This window comes from Hipposideros armiger, unplaced genomic scaffold (genome assembly GCF_001890085.2).
Source record: "Hipposideros armiger isolate ML-2016 unplaced genomic scaffold, ASM189008v1 scaffold_599, whole genome shotgun sequence".
Classification (NCBI taxonomy): Eukaryota; Metazoa; Chordata; class Mammalia; order Chiroptera; family Hipposideridae; genus Hipposideros; species Hipposideros armiger.
Window position 1 is genome coordinate 213490 of NW_017731949.1, and position 14935 is coordinate 228424.

Consider the following 14935-nt stretch of genomic DNA (forward strand, 5'->3'; position numbering starts at 1 on the left):
TCCAACTCTAGGGCCAGTTGGGCTTCATAGAGGCTGCAGAGAATCCTAGATTCCCCTACGCTGTCTGCCGGCAGCCTGCCCTAACAAAAATTTAGATGGAACAGCAATTATGTGTAAGACTACCTTGTATGTGTCTATGGTGGGACTTCTACAAAATTGATGCCAAGCCATCTAACCCGATCATCCTCATCCCTTCCAGCTCACCTTTTACACACACACACACACACACACACACACACACACACACACACACGGGTTATCGCACTTGAGAGGTCTGGTAAGTAGCTAAAACATGTCTGAAAAAAAATTGTGGACTCTTGAAACACTGTAGTATATTTCCAAAATACGTTTATTACACCGGATCTTAAAAAATAGAACTGGGGGCATCTTATCCAGTGATAAAAATGTTCCATATTTTCATAGAGTGTGGATAATGGGGGTGAATAATCAAGCAAAACTCATCTTACTGTGGACAGACGGGTAGATAGGCAATAGAGTAGTGTAATATGTTAACGGTAGAATCTAGGTGGTGAATATAGGCGTGTTCACTGTGAAATTCCTTCAACTTTTTGGACATGTTAAAAATGTCCATGATAAAATTTTAGAAATTTTCAACTTAAAAATTAAAAAAATTAATTTAAAAATTAAATTCAACTCTACACTTAAGATCTGTATATTACACTGTTAATGATAACTAATAAAAAGGGGGGGGGCAGATGGGCCAGGCAAGTGGCTCAGTTGGTTAAGAGTGCGAGCTCTGAGCAACGGGGTCGCTGGTTCAATTCCCACATGGGCCAGTGAGCTGCGCCTGAGGGGAGCTGCTGCTGAGCTGCCAACAGGTGGCAGGATGGCTCAGCTGGTGAGAGCACTGTGCTCCTAACAACAAGGTTGCCGCCCTTGTTGTGGGGTGCTATGCCCACCTGCAACCAAGATTGAAGAACAACTTGGCTGTTTCCTTTCCCCAATTCCCCAACACTGTTCTCCTTCCCAGATTCCCCAATAAAATCTTTAAAAAAAAAAAGGGGAGGGGGGACAGAACTGAGAAGGGAGTGGGTTAAAAACGGAATATAAGATAAAACAAATCTACTGGATCCTAAATATTGTTGTCCTGGGTAAAGAATTACTAAACAATTATTTATAAATAGCTCGGTAGCTGGTTCTCCTGAATACATAAGATCTAATATCAGCTCAGGTGGCTTTGGAGGACAGGGGCTGCTTTCTTCCTAAACAACACTTTTCTCGCCTGGGGTCCCTCTCTCTTTTCCTAACAGGAATAACTGAGTCAATAAGACACCGAGACCCATAGGGCCTCACCACTGAGTGTACTCAACCTGAACTCTGGGCACCCCAACTTTTCCGCACGCCGCCGCCTCCCCGCGCGCCCCGCCTCCCCGCGCGCCCCGCCTCCCCGCGCGCCCCGCCTCCCCGCGCGCCCCGCCCGGATTGGCCCTGGTCCCTTGAGCCTAGTCTCCGGAGCGTCCACCCTGACAGGGCCCGGTCTATTAAATCCTGGGCGTCCCGCCAGCGCTGGGTCGGCGTGAACCTGGGCCTGCGGATACAGGGCGCGATGGCCGCCGCGGCCCTGGCCCCAGTCACTCGGCAAGTCAGCGGCCGCGCCACCCCGTCTCCTGCCCCGAGCGGCCCCGAGAATGTGCAACCACTGGTCGCCGCCGTGGCCGAGCTTCCCGTACTGGACGCGTCCGGAAGGCGGGTGCCGTTCGGCGCGCTGTTCCGAGAGCGCAGGGCCGTCGTGATCTTTGTGCGGGTGAGCGTGGGCTGCGGGGCGGCCCGGAGCATGGACGTTGCCCGCAGGCTGGGATGGAAGTTACTTCCACAGCCTCGGCTGGGGGGCACATCAGGGCCCTCTTGATTGTGCGAGTCCGAGAGTGGTGTCCGCCCGGCCCTTCGCATTGTCGTCCACTAGAGGCGTCCTGAATGCGAAGCGCTCCTCTCGCTTCCTGGGAATCGACAAATAGCCCGCCAAGCCGAGGCCATTTTCTTAGCGGGCGAGGGGCATAGCAGGGACAGGGTGCGGCCCAGTTTTAATGCATATTGAACGCCCTTGACACCTTTTTCTACTCACCTTGGGTTTTGAGTTAATTAGAGTCACGCGTAATGAAGTATTTGGTCCCTTCTGGCTCCTGGGGGTGTTAGTTGCTAACTTGTTCTTTTTGCCCTGTTGGGATTTCAGCATTTCCTGTGTTATATCTGCAAGGAATACGTAGAAGATCTAGCCAAAATCCCCAAGAGTTTCTTACAAGTAAGTTTTCTGAGCGTGAGCAGCAGCGTGCCCTATTTCAGGGTGACCTTGTGAAAGTCCCCTGTCATTTATAAGCAGTGCAGTGGGGTCAGGTGCGGAGTGAGTGTGCCGCCTGTACATCGCCGACACTCAAAAACCCAGATTATCACCTTCCCACACACCTCTCCAGCACCTCCAAAAAGGGAAGAGACACGTTAGAGATCTATTTCTGTCCTAACTTATTGGTAACTGCCTGCTTGTAAACATACTAACCATAGTAATAATTTTGACGCTACCTAATCTGCCTATTTACAAATGTTGAATGACAACGACCAAAAACACAAATGCTGGAAATTATTGATATTTTCTCCCCTTATTTTTGTAATAAAAACACTCCAAATAGTTGTTCATTATAGGAAAATACTAATATATCTTAAAGGTGAAAAATTGTATTTGTAATAGGGTGCAGGTTTCACACGCCTATGACAACCAAATACATGTGTTTTTCTTCAGACTCACAGAGGTTTTTCCCCAGGTGAGCTTTTGAGTGAAGGCATTGGGCAGCTTTCCTAAACCTCAGCTCTTTTCAGTAGACCTTATCAGTTGGGATGTGAAAAGATAAAACTACTTTAATGGGTTTATTCTTTTTTTAGTGTATATCTTCGGGGGAGTGTAAAGAATTATTGACTTATTTTAAAGTTTTTAGCAAAAGATCATCTGAATTAAACATTTTAGCATACATTTCTTTGCACTGACTCACACAATTTTGCTGTTTAGTCCATTCTTCTGGAAGCCAATAGATGGCGATAGAATGGAACAAAAGAGTTGGATAAGGGGAAATTGTAGAAAACATAATTTCTAATAGTATGTACATGTCTTTTTTCCCCCCTAAAGGAGGCAAATGTCACCCTTATAGTGATTGGACAATCATCCTACCATCATATTGAGGTAAATATATAGCAAATTAAAAAACAGATTAACCTGTGTTAGACCTAAAAAATTATTTTATTTGAACCACCAAGTGTGGGTTAAACTTATTAAAATTAAGTTATATTATCACTTTCTCTCAATTTTTCTTTTAAAAATTGCAAATATTCTTTTTGTAGCCTTTCTGCAAACTGACTGGGTATTCTCATGAAATCTATGTTGATCCCGAGAGAGAAATTTATAAAAAATTGGGAATGAAAAGAGGTGAAGAAATTGCCTCCTCAGGTAATACATGACATGTCTCAAGTAGAAAATGCTGATGGTGTACTTTCACATTTGTGTCTATATACATGAGGAAACATATAGTAAATTCATAAATCAGACTGCTTTTTATGATTCTAGTAAGCAGTCCAGATAGATAAACCACAGTCTAAAATAGTCATTTCCTGGGTGTAATGACATGGAAAGCTGTTTGTGAAACACTAAATGAATTTAAAAAGCAGGTTTCAGGACAATGTTTTCGTTATGATCCCAGTTTTGTGAAAATAAACACAATTTCATAAACATAAAGATCTATAATTGTGTGTGTGTGTGTGTGTGTGTGTGTGTGTGTGTAATGAAAAAGGTTTTAAAAGATATTGCAATGCTTACCCCAAGGATTGGGAGTGAGAAAAGTGGCTTTTATATGTTTTTACAATGAGTACATTTTACTTTTGTCATCAAAAGAAAAATAATTGCTTAAGCGAATATATTTTTATATTTCAGCATCATGGCTCTGTTTTTTGTTTTTTTGTTTTTTAAAGATTTTATTGGGGAATTGGGGGAAGGGAACAGCGCTGGGGAATGGGGGAAGGGGAACAGACAAGTTGCTGTTGTTTTGTTCTTCAGTCTAGTTGTGGAGGACGTTGCTTCACTGGCCCAAGCTGGCACCATCATTGCGCTCTTCCCGGGCGAGGCAGATCAGTCGCCGGCCTCTGGACGGCCGCTCACACTGGCTGCTGGCTACACATGGTAGCTTATGGCAGCCCACTGCAGCAGGCGCCGTCGCCCGGCAGCCCAGCTCCAGGTTGAGCTGTTGTTCAGCGTCTTAGATGTAGAGGGAAGTGTTACTGGCCCTCATATGTGGGATCCGAACTGGGGCCCTCTGGCATCCCAAGCCAGTTCCTAACCAACGCGCCACTCAGCCAGCCCATGGCTCTATGTTTTAATTGATGAAATCTTTGTTTTCATTTGAAACCGGAATCAAAGGGGTTCTTAACAGCTCTTCAGGCAGAAGTAATTACTTCCCTCATTGTACTTTAATAGCACTTTGTACTTTGTTATATACCCTGTTATTGCATATAAAGTGGGGGTAGTATAGTTAGTTGAAGAGTTTGGTGTTTTATTCATGTTTATGTGGTCCACATTCCCTGCCCTTAGCACAATTCTTTATAATTAATAGAGCTTAATAAGCTTTAGGTCAACTGTTGATATGTGTTTTAGGTAGAAAGAACTTGGCTTCTGAAATGCCAAATAAGAACTCAACTCGAACTCAAACTATTCATTCTCAACAAATATTGTGTTGTCGGAAAAGTCATGACATATTTTGTCTATGTTTTTCAAAGGTCATTTATTTATATAAAGAACAAAGATCAATCAATGATATATTGCCACTTTTGTTTGATAACCTTTTGCCATCTTTCAGTGAGCTTCATAATTCCTCGTTCATAGAAGGACCTGTCTTTATTTGCGAATAACTGAACAAGGTGCTGATTTACATTCTCTTCTGAATTGAACGTTATACCATGCAAGGAGTTTTGAAGAGAGCAAAACAAGTGGAATTCTGATGGCACAAAGCCAGGCAAGAATGGGGGATGTGGGAACACATCCCATCTAAGCTCCAATAATTTTTGACGGGTGATCAAACTTGTGTGTGGTCTTGTGTTGTAATGATGGAACACAACTCCATTACAACTAACAAGCTCTGAACACTTCTGGATGATGGATTCATTCAAACTGTTCAACTGTCAACAGTACACATTCGAATTGATTGTTTGGTTTCTTGGTAGGAACTCGAAAAACACGACACCTTTAAAATCCCACCACACTGAGAGCATAACCTTCCTCTGATGATTGTCTGCTTTCAATGTCATTTGAGGTGAATCATCACGTTGGGTCCAAGACCGTTTGCACCACATTGTTGTCAACAATCCACTTCTCATCACCAGTTATCAGTCGCTTCAAAAAAGGATTGTTTTCCTTACATTTAATGAGTATATTGCAGATGTTTATACATGCCATCAAATGAACTTCTTTGAGTTCATATGGAACCGAAATATCGAGCTTACTTACGTATCCCAGCTTCTTCAGATGGTCAGGAACGCTTGCATGATGGATGTTCAATGTTTCTGCAATCGCTCGTGTCTTGTAACGTGGGTTCGACTCCATCAATGACTTTCTTTTGTCATCATCAACCTCGGTGGGCCTCCCTGACTGAGGAGAGTCATTGAGATCAAAATCACCAGCATGGAATTTTGTGAACCATCGTTGGCACTGACGTTCTTGTAGAGCATTGTCACCATAAACTTTTTGCAACTTTTCACAAGCTTGATGCGTGTTCTTCCCTTTATGGAAGTAAAACAATAAAATATGGCAAAAATGCACAGTTTGGTCTTCCATCTTCAACTTGTTTTAAAGTCTCCCAAACTCAACCAAATCGCTCAATTTTTTTTAGAATGAAGCTAGAACTGTTAGGTGTCAAATGACATAGCAATAACATAGATGTGAATGATTCCAGTACTTCCAAAAATGAACTAGTGCCATCTGTCGCAAACATGCATCATGACTTTTCCAATAACCCAATGTTATTGAGATCTTGTTCGTGATCCCACTGTGTTGGTTTCTCCGAGGAGAGTAGTGATAAAAGACATAGCCCCTACCAGCCCCAAGCTCATAATCTACTCTGGGAGACGGAAGCCAACAGCCAATTACAATCAAGTTTAAGGGCTTGTGATACATTCTGGGAATACATATGCTAGAAAAGCAAGGGGAGAAAAGGATCTGGGAATGCTTCTCAGAGGAGGTGTCATCTAAGCTCACTCTTAAAGGAGTTAGCTGGGTGAAGTGAGTCTGGACAAGGGTGCTCCCTCAGAAAGTAGTACATGCAAAAGCCCACAGTTATGAAATACATGACGCTTGCAGGAGTGCAGTCCCCTTCATCTGACTGGGGAGCCAGTTGGGCAATTGGTGTGGGCCAAAGGACAGGTTGTGACCAGTTCATGCTGAGTCTGGGCTGACATGCCAGGGAGTTTGGATTTGTTCTGAAGGTAGTGGGGGAGTCGTACAAGTATTTGGAGTGAAGTAGTGATACACTTAGGTATCACTAGTGTGGAGGAGCACTTGGAACCCGACAACCAGAGCCAGTGACATTTGTGACATAGTAGTAATAGTCTAGAAAGACATGACGAGGCCTGGAGTGGAGATGGATGAAGAGGAGGAAATGGATCAGGGAGTTATTTATGAGGGAGAGTTGGCATAATTCCTTTACTGATGTTTTTAACAAAGGCAACCTAAACTTTATTAGAACTAATGATAAGCTAGCATAAACACAGTTCTTTCTCTTCTCTGTAGGAAATTTCTGTAGGAAATTTTAACAGTACGGATTATGGACCTTTTTGGTAAACTGATTTCATGTGCTATAACAGTCTCAACACATGTAAGGTCTCTGTATCATTAAGCACTCCCCACATAAACTGTGAGTTTCACTTTACTAACACCTCACCATTTGTTGCCACAATAAAGACACGTAATTGCAAAGAAAACAGATGAATTCTAAACAAAATATATGCTTGTGATTATGAAAAAGGGTATATTCAAATCTTTTAAACTCCTTTGACCTATGTTAAAGTACTGTATTCCCAAACAAAATATTAGATTCTCATAAAATAATTTTTAAAATTTCCTCCCTAAAGCAACATAAATCTCAGAATCAGTCTCACAACAGTCCAACTTGAAAATTAACACAGTAAAAATATACAATTATTTTAAATTAATGGGACATTTTATAAAGAATAATAAAGCCAGTAAATGTGAGGGAGCTATGAGTTTCCCTGTATTATTTCATTTTGCCTTATTTGATAATAAGCTAATTTATGATATTAAATCTACAGTGATGACTGTGGGTAGAAGATAAAGTACATTCCAGAAAACATGCATCTTATACTATTTACTTAAGTGTTTTAAGTTAAAATTCTACTCTTGAGTCCAAGAATCAAAGTAAACAGGAAAAAAACTGAAAATGAGAGTTTTATACATAAGAACTAAATTCAAACTGGCAAAATTAGAGTGTACTTCACTACAAAAATTGTTAAATTTTGTGTTGCAGAATCTCCAGTTGAATTTCTAACACTTCAAAAATATCAAATGACCCCTTCTTTGGACATACAGAGAGAATTTGGATTTCTGAACATTTATTTTAGATGTAGAATCCTATAAAACAGTAAAATTTAGTCTGAAAAGACTAAATTTCTAAGCTAATGAGCCTGCATTTGTTTCTTGATAGGATGAATGTCCATCTTTATGTAAACATGAAAGAAACAGAAGAGTCTGAGAGATGGAGGGAAATAATAGGTATCTAGACATATTAAGAAACCAGGCAGGTGAAAGTCAGCATAATCATCAAAATAAAAAGTTAAGAGCTGGGCCAGCCGAGTGACTCAATTGGTTAAGAGTTCGCTCAAGAGGGTGAGCTCTGAGCAACAAGGTTGCCGGTTTGATTCCTGGCCTGAGCTGAGCTGCTGCTGAGCTGCCAACAAACAGGTGGCAAAATGTCTCAGCTAAAAACAAAAATAAAAAGTTAAAAGCCAATCATAAAAGGCAGGGATAGGAGAAGATACAAGAAGGGTCAAGTGTCTTCACTCAAAGGGAGTGGAAGTGAAATATCAGTGTGAGAAAGAAATAGGAAAGCTGACAGCCAAGGAAAGCTGGAGAGGTAGCTGTTGTAGTTACAGCTAAACCCCAAAGTCTCAATGGCATAACATGGTCAAAGTTTACTTGTTCTTCTACATTTCAAGAAGGGTGTATCTGTTTGGGTGCCTGTCCTCCAAGTATTAATAGTAATTCAGGAACACAATATGGGAGGACCCAGGCCCCTTCCATCTTGTGGCTCTGCTATTTTCAACCCAAGGCTTTCAAGAATGTAGAAGGAACATGGAGAATCACTTGTGGGAGGTTTTTAGGAGCTGGCCTGGAAGTGGCACACATCATTTTACTCATTGGTTAGAACATAGTTGCATGCCATACCAAACTTCCAGAAAAACTGGGAGAGAGGAAACAGGTTTTGACTAGTATATAACAGTCTGTGTCACAAAGTTTCTTGAAAAGGAGTATAGCTACCTATTTGTAGGTTAGAGAGTAAACAAAGTATTATACGAACGGGGAATTATCTAAAAAGGGGAACACTTCCAGTTTGAGAAGTCTGTAGCAGACATTTTTCTGTGGCATAAAATGATCTGGTCTGGCATTACTTTTTCCTTGAAACCGCAGTCCTCAACTGGGGGCAATTTTGCCCCTCTCCCCCACCCAGGGGACATTTGACATCAGAGACATTTTCAGTTGTCGCAACTTGGTGTATGGTGGGTGCTATGGCATCTAGTGGGCACAGAGAGAAAGGTGCTGTTAAACACCCTACATTGCACAGGACACAGAAACACGTCTAAATGTCAGTGAAAGACTGAGAAAATGTTCTTTGAAGGAAAAAAAAGACAAGTTGGAAGATGACACACAAGAAAGAGAATGTTTTATAGAAATACTAACATTATCTTTTTAATACCTAATCAAATATAAAATAACATTTAAAGACAGTTTCTGATATTTCAGGAGAGAGTCCCCATATCAAGTCAAATATACTCTCAGGAAGCATTTGGAGCCTGTGGAGGGCAGTGACTGGCCCTCTTTTTGATTTTCAAGGAGATCCAGTTCAGCAAGGCGGAACCCTCATTTTAGGTCCAGGTAAGCATCAAAGTCCAGACCCAGCAGGGCATATCTCATGCATTTTAGAAGTCCAGAGGCCACCCACTTTCTTCATAAAATAGCCAGCATGTAAAATGGGCAGCTTGACAGTGTAACAGTCAGGATGCTGTGCTTTCATAGGGAGCATCTTTTGTTTTCAAAGGTTTCTGTATATTTTCATGTCTGTTTATTGGATGTGATGTGCCTATCATTCCATACTCGAGTGTGTTCACGTACTTGGGGTAGGGAAAGTCAGTGGTGGATTGGTGAACTGTATATAGATTATAACACTCTTGAAAACGTTCAATAGAGGTGAACATTTTCAAATAGGAGAAAATCATCAAGCACTTTTTTGTCAATAGATGAATCAATCTAGTTATTTATATCTAACAAAACTAGGGGACTTGCTTAGCATGAGAAAGCCAATCAGCCCCAGGGGCAGCTCATTCAATAACAATTACTATAAGCCACATCCTTTAAATAGCTTTATTGATCAGTCTGGACCACCTGAAATTCCTTTGGCTCTGCTAAATGTTTGAGTGTTGACTCTACCATGATCAAGTGCTATAGTCAGGGACAAACACCCATATATAACTGTCAAAAAGCCTAAAGCACTATGTTGTAAACTTTTTTTCTGGTTCTTCTTCCTCTTTAAAACTGTCTATGTTAGTGAGCGTAGCTTCTAAGAGTTATAAAATTTGCATTTACTGTAGTAAATTCCAGATGTCTAAACGGAAGTCTTTAGAAGGAGGATTTTGACCAAGCATTTTGACTTTTGGACTTTTTACATTTGGAACACTATAGCTAGTTAAAAATCTGTCATTTTATTTAATCTCCCTTTTTCCCTGTCTCTCATAAATTTATGCCAGTTAGATCAGCCAAAAAAGAAGCCCTGTTTTATGACACTGAGTTGTATAAATTATCCCAGAACAACATTGAGCCATATTTCAGAATGACTTATTTCCATTCTCAGACCTGGAAGGCGTTGTTTTTTGAGTCCCTCATCTCCATGTCTCGGCATCATTTGACCACACACATTCAGTTGTGTAAGAGTGAAGCACACAGGGACAGTGTCATTTGTGTGCCAAGTTGGGGATATATACTTAATAAGGAGAATATTTTGATAGTACCCACTGGAAAAAATGTAGCTCCTCTAAGGACAGAGGCAGGTGTACTTACATGTACAAATCTTTATCATGGCTAACGCAGTAGTTCATTTTGCCTTATTTGCATTATTTGATAATAAACCAATTTATAATATTAAATCTATAGTGATGACTATAGGATAAGTACATCAGATAAGTACAATGCAGAAAACATGCCTCTAACAATGTTTACTTAATCTAATGTTTTATGTTAAAATTCTGGTCTTGAGCCCAAGAATCAAAGTAAACAACCTAGACTATAAATTATGACTTCTTTTTATTTGAGCAGATAAAAGGATTGTGGATATCTAAATATGATTGTCTTAATGTCCTTATTTTTCAGCTTCTTTTTGTCTATGGTTAATGCCTATTAAATCAGTATATGGGAGTGAATTTTTTTTAATGAGTGATTTATTCCATTATTACATTGAAGAAACAGATGTGATTTTCCAGCTTGATATCTATGTTAGTTCCATATTCAACCTGTGTGTATGACAGGATATTAATTACATTGAATAAAACCTAATAGAAGGTTATAATTTAAGAATCTTTTCCTTTGGATCTCATAAAACATTAAGTATCACTCTTATTTAACCACATCCTTGTCATGCTTTATTACCTTAATTAAAAATTATTATGGCATTATATAGAGAATATAATGTACTCCAGGTAATTAATTCTTCCCTTTTGACGAATTAAAAGTTGAAAAGCTTCCTTGAATCTAGTAAGTGATAAATCTAATGGATAATACTATATGCCAACCTCTGCCTTTTATTCTTACTGTCTTCTAGGTGACAACATCCATTATATACACCGTGATAGGAATAGGTTGGATCACAAACCCATCAACTCTGTTTTACAGCTTGTAGGAGTTCAGCATGTGGACTTCACAAGCCGACCTTCAGTTATCCATGTGTGACAACAGACTCTGTCACTTTCAGATGGGACCCTGATATTGGCCTGAAATATTGGACGGTGGTACCCCTGTGCACTGTCCAATTTGTTGGCTCTTCCCCGTCTTTGAGGAGTTATGAAAACAAAGAGACATGTACCAGTTCAATAGCATGCTGAGAGGCATCAATTGTCAAAAGTATGATGTAGATTTATAATGTTATAGCTTTTAAAGTTTTATAAAAGTAAAATTTTATTTATACAAATTAAAACTTTAAAAGCTAAAACAATTATAAATACCATTTTACATTTAAAAAAAAAAGATTTTATTGGGGAATTGGGGGAGGGGAACAGACAAGTTGCTGTCCTTTTGTTCTTCAGTCTAGTTGTGGAGGACTTCGCTTCACTGACCATTGGACGGCGGCTCACGGCGGCTCACACTGGCTTCTGGCCACTCATGGTCATGGCAGCCCCACCGCAGCCTACAACGTCACCGGAGACTCACAGCAGCCCAGCTCCAGGCCGAGCTGTTGATCACCATCTTAGCTGTAGAGGGCGCAGTGTCACTGGCCCTCATGTGGAATCCAAAACGGGGCCATGCTGCTCAGAGCTGGCATCCCAAGCCAACTCTTAACCAATGCGCCACTCGGCTGGCCCTACATTTTCTATTATGGTATATCCACCTAATGAAAGGTTTTTTTGTCAATTAAAATGACAAATTCTTAGGAAGAACATATCAGGGGACTAGTAAGCAACTCAAGACCATTTTATCCAGTGGAAAAGAGTAAAAAAAGGATATTCTATAAAGAATATAATCACATTTTTATATGTATATGTTTATATTTTTGTATGCTTATAAAAAAAGACAAAAAACAAACACCAGAATATTGCCTATAGGTATGTCTATGTGGTAGGATTAGAGGTGTTTTTATTTTTCCCATTTTTCTATATTTCCCAACTATGCTTCCATGAGCATAATTCATTCTTTGTCCAGGAAAAGGCATTTAACAGTTATATGAAGAACATACACAACAAGCTCCACAAAAGACACAGTCCACGTATTTCTATCTTAATTGCTCTACTCGGAGAAAATAAGGCAAAGCAAACCTTTCATACAGTCTGTGTTCAAAGCACCTTGTCACAACCCGTTGTAGATTTCACCAGGATTTGTTTTTGGTAGTGGGGCGGTGCTAAATGGAGAAAAATATGTTTTAGGTATTTAAGGTATGTAAAATATGCTCAGTATGCTTTTTGAAAGAGAATTTTAAGAACTGTTTAAGAAAACACTTTGTAATTTAAACATACTGTAGTTTGGTTGTACATTCATAGACAGCTTCCATTTCTCATCCTGAAATTGCTTTATTTAGTGGAGTATTGTCATCTTTTATTTCTCTAGAGTCTTAATATGAAGTGGCTCAGAAATTCTGGTACAAAGTACAGCAAAATCAAAATATTGGTAATATAGCAAGTATAATACTGTTGAACTTATAACACACTTCTATCAGCATTTGAAGTCACAAAATAAATATAAAGTCTCCCAATATTTGAATGTATTTTCATATACATATACATGGATAATCATATTTTTAATAAAAAATTTCTCATGAAGTTTAAAATTAAGCAATTTTGTGCTATTTTTTTATAGTAAGGAACGACTGGTGACCTAGATCTCTTTACTGATTTTAGACTTAAAACTGCTGAATCACACCTTACACAAAATTTATATATTTATAAATGTACACCACATATTTCTAAGCTACATAAATGTTATTTATATGGCTTCCGGGAGGTACAGTTACATAAACAACAGTGCGATGGTAAATTGCCTACCCAAACATGCATTTAATATAAAAATTACATATAATAGGTGCTATGAAATATAAAAACATGCTCCACATCCAGTAATGTCCTGGACTCAAGTTTTTTAAAAACCTTAGAAATACTGGATAAAGAATAACATCTGACACTTCTATGATACTAATCCAAATGCTTGACATATGTTAGCTCTGTGGAATTGATATTATCATCATCATCCCCATTTTATGGAGAAGAGACAACATCTTTTTTTAAGCTGAATTTATAAAAAAGGGAGGAAACTACCTGGGCCCAAAACAAGCAGAAACCAGACTGATGACCATGCATTGAAGCCTTGGGCTGCCCTGAGGGCTGTGCCCATCCCAGGAATTAAAGAAGGCTGTCCCTTGGCCAACGCAGAGTGCCTTGCACAGTGGAGAGTTAAAACGAAGGCCGCTGCATAAAGTACACCCTGAGACCTATGCCTGAGAAGGGCTACAGCAGTGTAAGAATGGGCTACCAGTCACATCCATCCATAGACTGAGGAGCCCAGTGATGTGTGTTGTAAGGCTTCTGCAGTGAACCACTGGTCAACAAGAACTACAATAAAATCAAAGTGCATGTTTACTTTTTAAAAATGAAATAGTTTTGTCTCTCAAGAAGATTGCTGATGAACTAGTAACATGTATAAAATGTTTGTACATGTTACCGCCTACCATGGAGTGGGAGAGAAGGGAGACAAAGTGATTACAATGACCACCTGAAAACTGGAAGATAAACTTTGTAAAGAAGCAATGTCATCTACTTCACGGTTAATCGTTATTTTAAGAAGAATGTTTCAGAAGATGATTAGGATGTGCAGTTGCAGAAGATACATTAGCATCATTCTGTGAAGAATTATTTTTCATGTAGAGCACAGTTCTTTTAAATTTTCACTCATTTTCAATTCCGAGTTTTCCTGTGCACATAAAAAGCAGGGTGGTAGCTATTTATGTACTGGCTCTATTAGCAGAAAACTCTGAAAACAGTTACAGGATGCCAGTTTTATAACAGATGCTTTAAATAGAAAATCAGATAAACCCATTCCTAAAAAGGGAGCTAAAGATTCCTTTTTTTTTTTTTTCCAGCCAGTTTATAAAGTCAAAGCAAAATCTTTGGAAGTTCATGCTCTCAAAGGTGAAACATCTGACATGATGAATACTAATCCAAATTCAGTTTAAAAATTCAACATTGAGGAAAAAATGATTTGTGGTGACTGAGTATAAATTGGGATGAATACATAATTCTGATAAAAATATTCATCCTAAAATAAACACTGTGCAGCAGAAGTGTACTTGAAATTTGTTGTGGTGCACACATAATTCATAATTTTTTTCCAAACAAGCTGTCAGTTAAAATAGAGATCATAGTTGTTAAAATTTACCAATTAAAAAAAATTTTATTGTAAAATATATGTGACCAATTTATCATTTTAAGCATTTATAAGTGTACAGTTCAGTGGTATTAAGTATATTCACAATGTTGTGCAGTCATCCATCTCCAGAACTTTGTCATCATCTCATACCCATTAAACACTAATTCCACATCCCCTCATTCCCCCAGCCACTGGTAACCATTGTTCTACTGGGTTGTCAAAAAAGTCATGATGTATTTTTTCTATGTTTTTCATTGCAAAAATGCGTCATAACTTTTCCGACAACCCAATAGTTTCTGTCTCTATAAATTTGACCCTAGGAACCTCATGTAAGTGGAGTCATACAGCATTAATCCTTTTGTCTCTGGCTTATTTCACTTAGCTTAATGTCCTCAAGGTTCATCTATGTTGTAGCATGTATCAGAATTTCATTCCTTTATAATAAGGCTGAATAATATTCCATTGTATATACAGACCACATTTTGTTAATTCATTCATCCATCACTGGACATTTGGGTTATTTCTGCCTTTTGGCTA

General features: G+C 39.2%; 1 protein-coding gene across 2 annotated transcripts; it reads left to right on the forward strand.

The window, feature by feature from the left end:
- Positions 1 to 1445: 1445 nt before the first annotated feature.
- Positions 1446 to 11484, forward strand: PRXL2C (peroxiredoxin like 2C). 2 transcript variants are annotated; one of them, XM_019624686.1, is made up of 6 exons: positions 1446 to 1765; positions 2192 to 2260; positions 3134 to 3187; positions 3346 to 3451; positions 9008 to 9154; positions 11091 to 11484. In XM_019624686.1, the coding sequence occupies exons 1-6, from the start codon at positions 1568 to 1570 to the stop codon at positions 11216 to 11218; spliced, it is 702 nt and encodes a 233-aa protein (XP_019480231.1). In that variant the 5' UTR covers positions 1446 to 1567; the 3' UTR covers positions 11219 to 11484. The 2 variants fall into 2 exon arrangements, with proteins under 2 accessions (XP_019480231.1, XP_019480232.1); XM_019624687.1 differs by having other exon boundaries at positions 9023 to 9154.
- The last annotated feature ends 3451 nt before the right edge of the window (positions 11485 to 14935 follow it).

Bases quoted from the DNA above. Each gene is read 5' to 3' on its own strand.
- PRXL2C (XM_019624686.1), top strand. From the start codon at position 1,568: ATGGCCGCCGCGGCCCTGGCCCCAGTCACTCGGCAAGTCAGCGGCCGC. The intron at 3,188-3,345 runs GTAAATATATAG...TTCTTTTTGTAG, and splicing joins CATCCTACCATCATATTGAG to CCTTTCTGCAAACTGACTGG. The intron at 9,155-11,090 runs GTAAGCATCAAA...ACTGTCTTCTAG, and splicing joins AACCCTCATTTTAGGTCCAG to GTGACAACATCCATTATATA.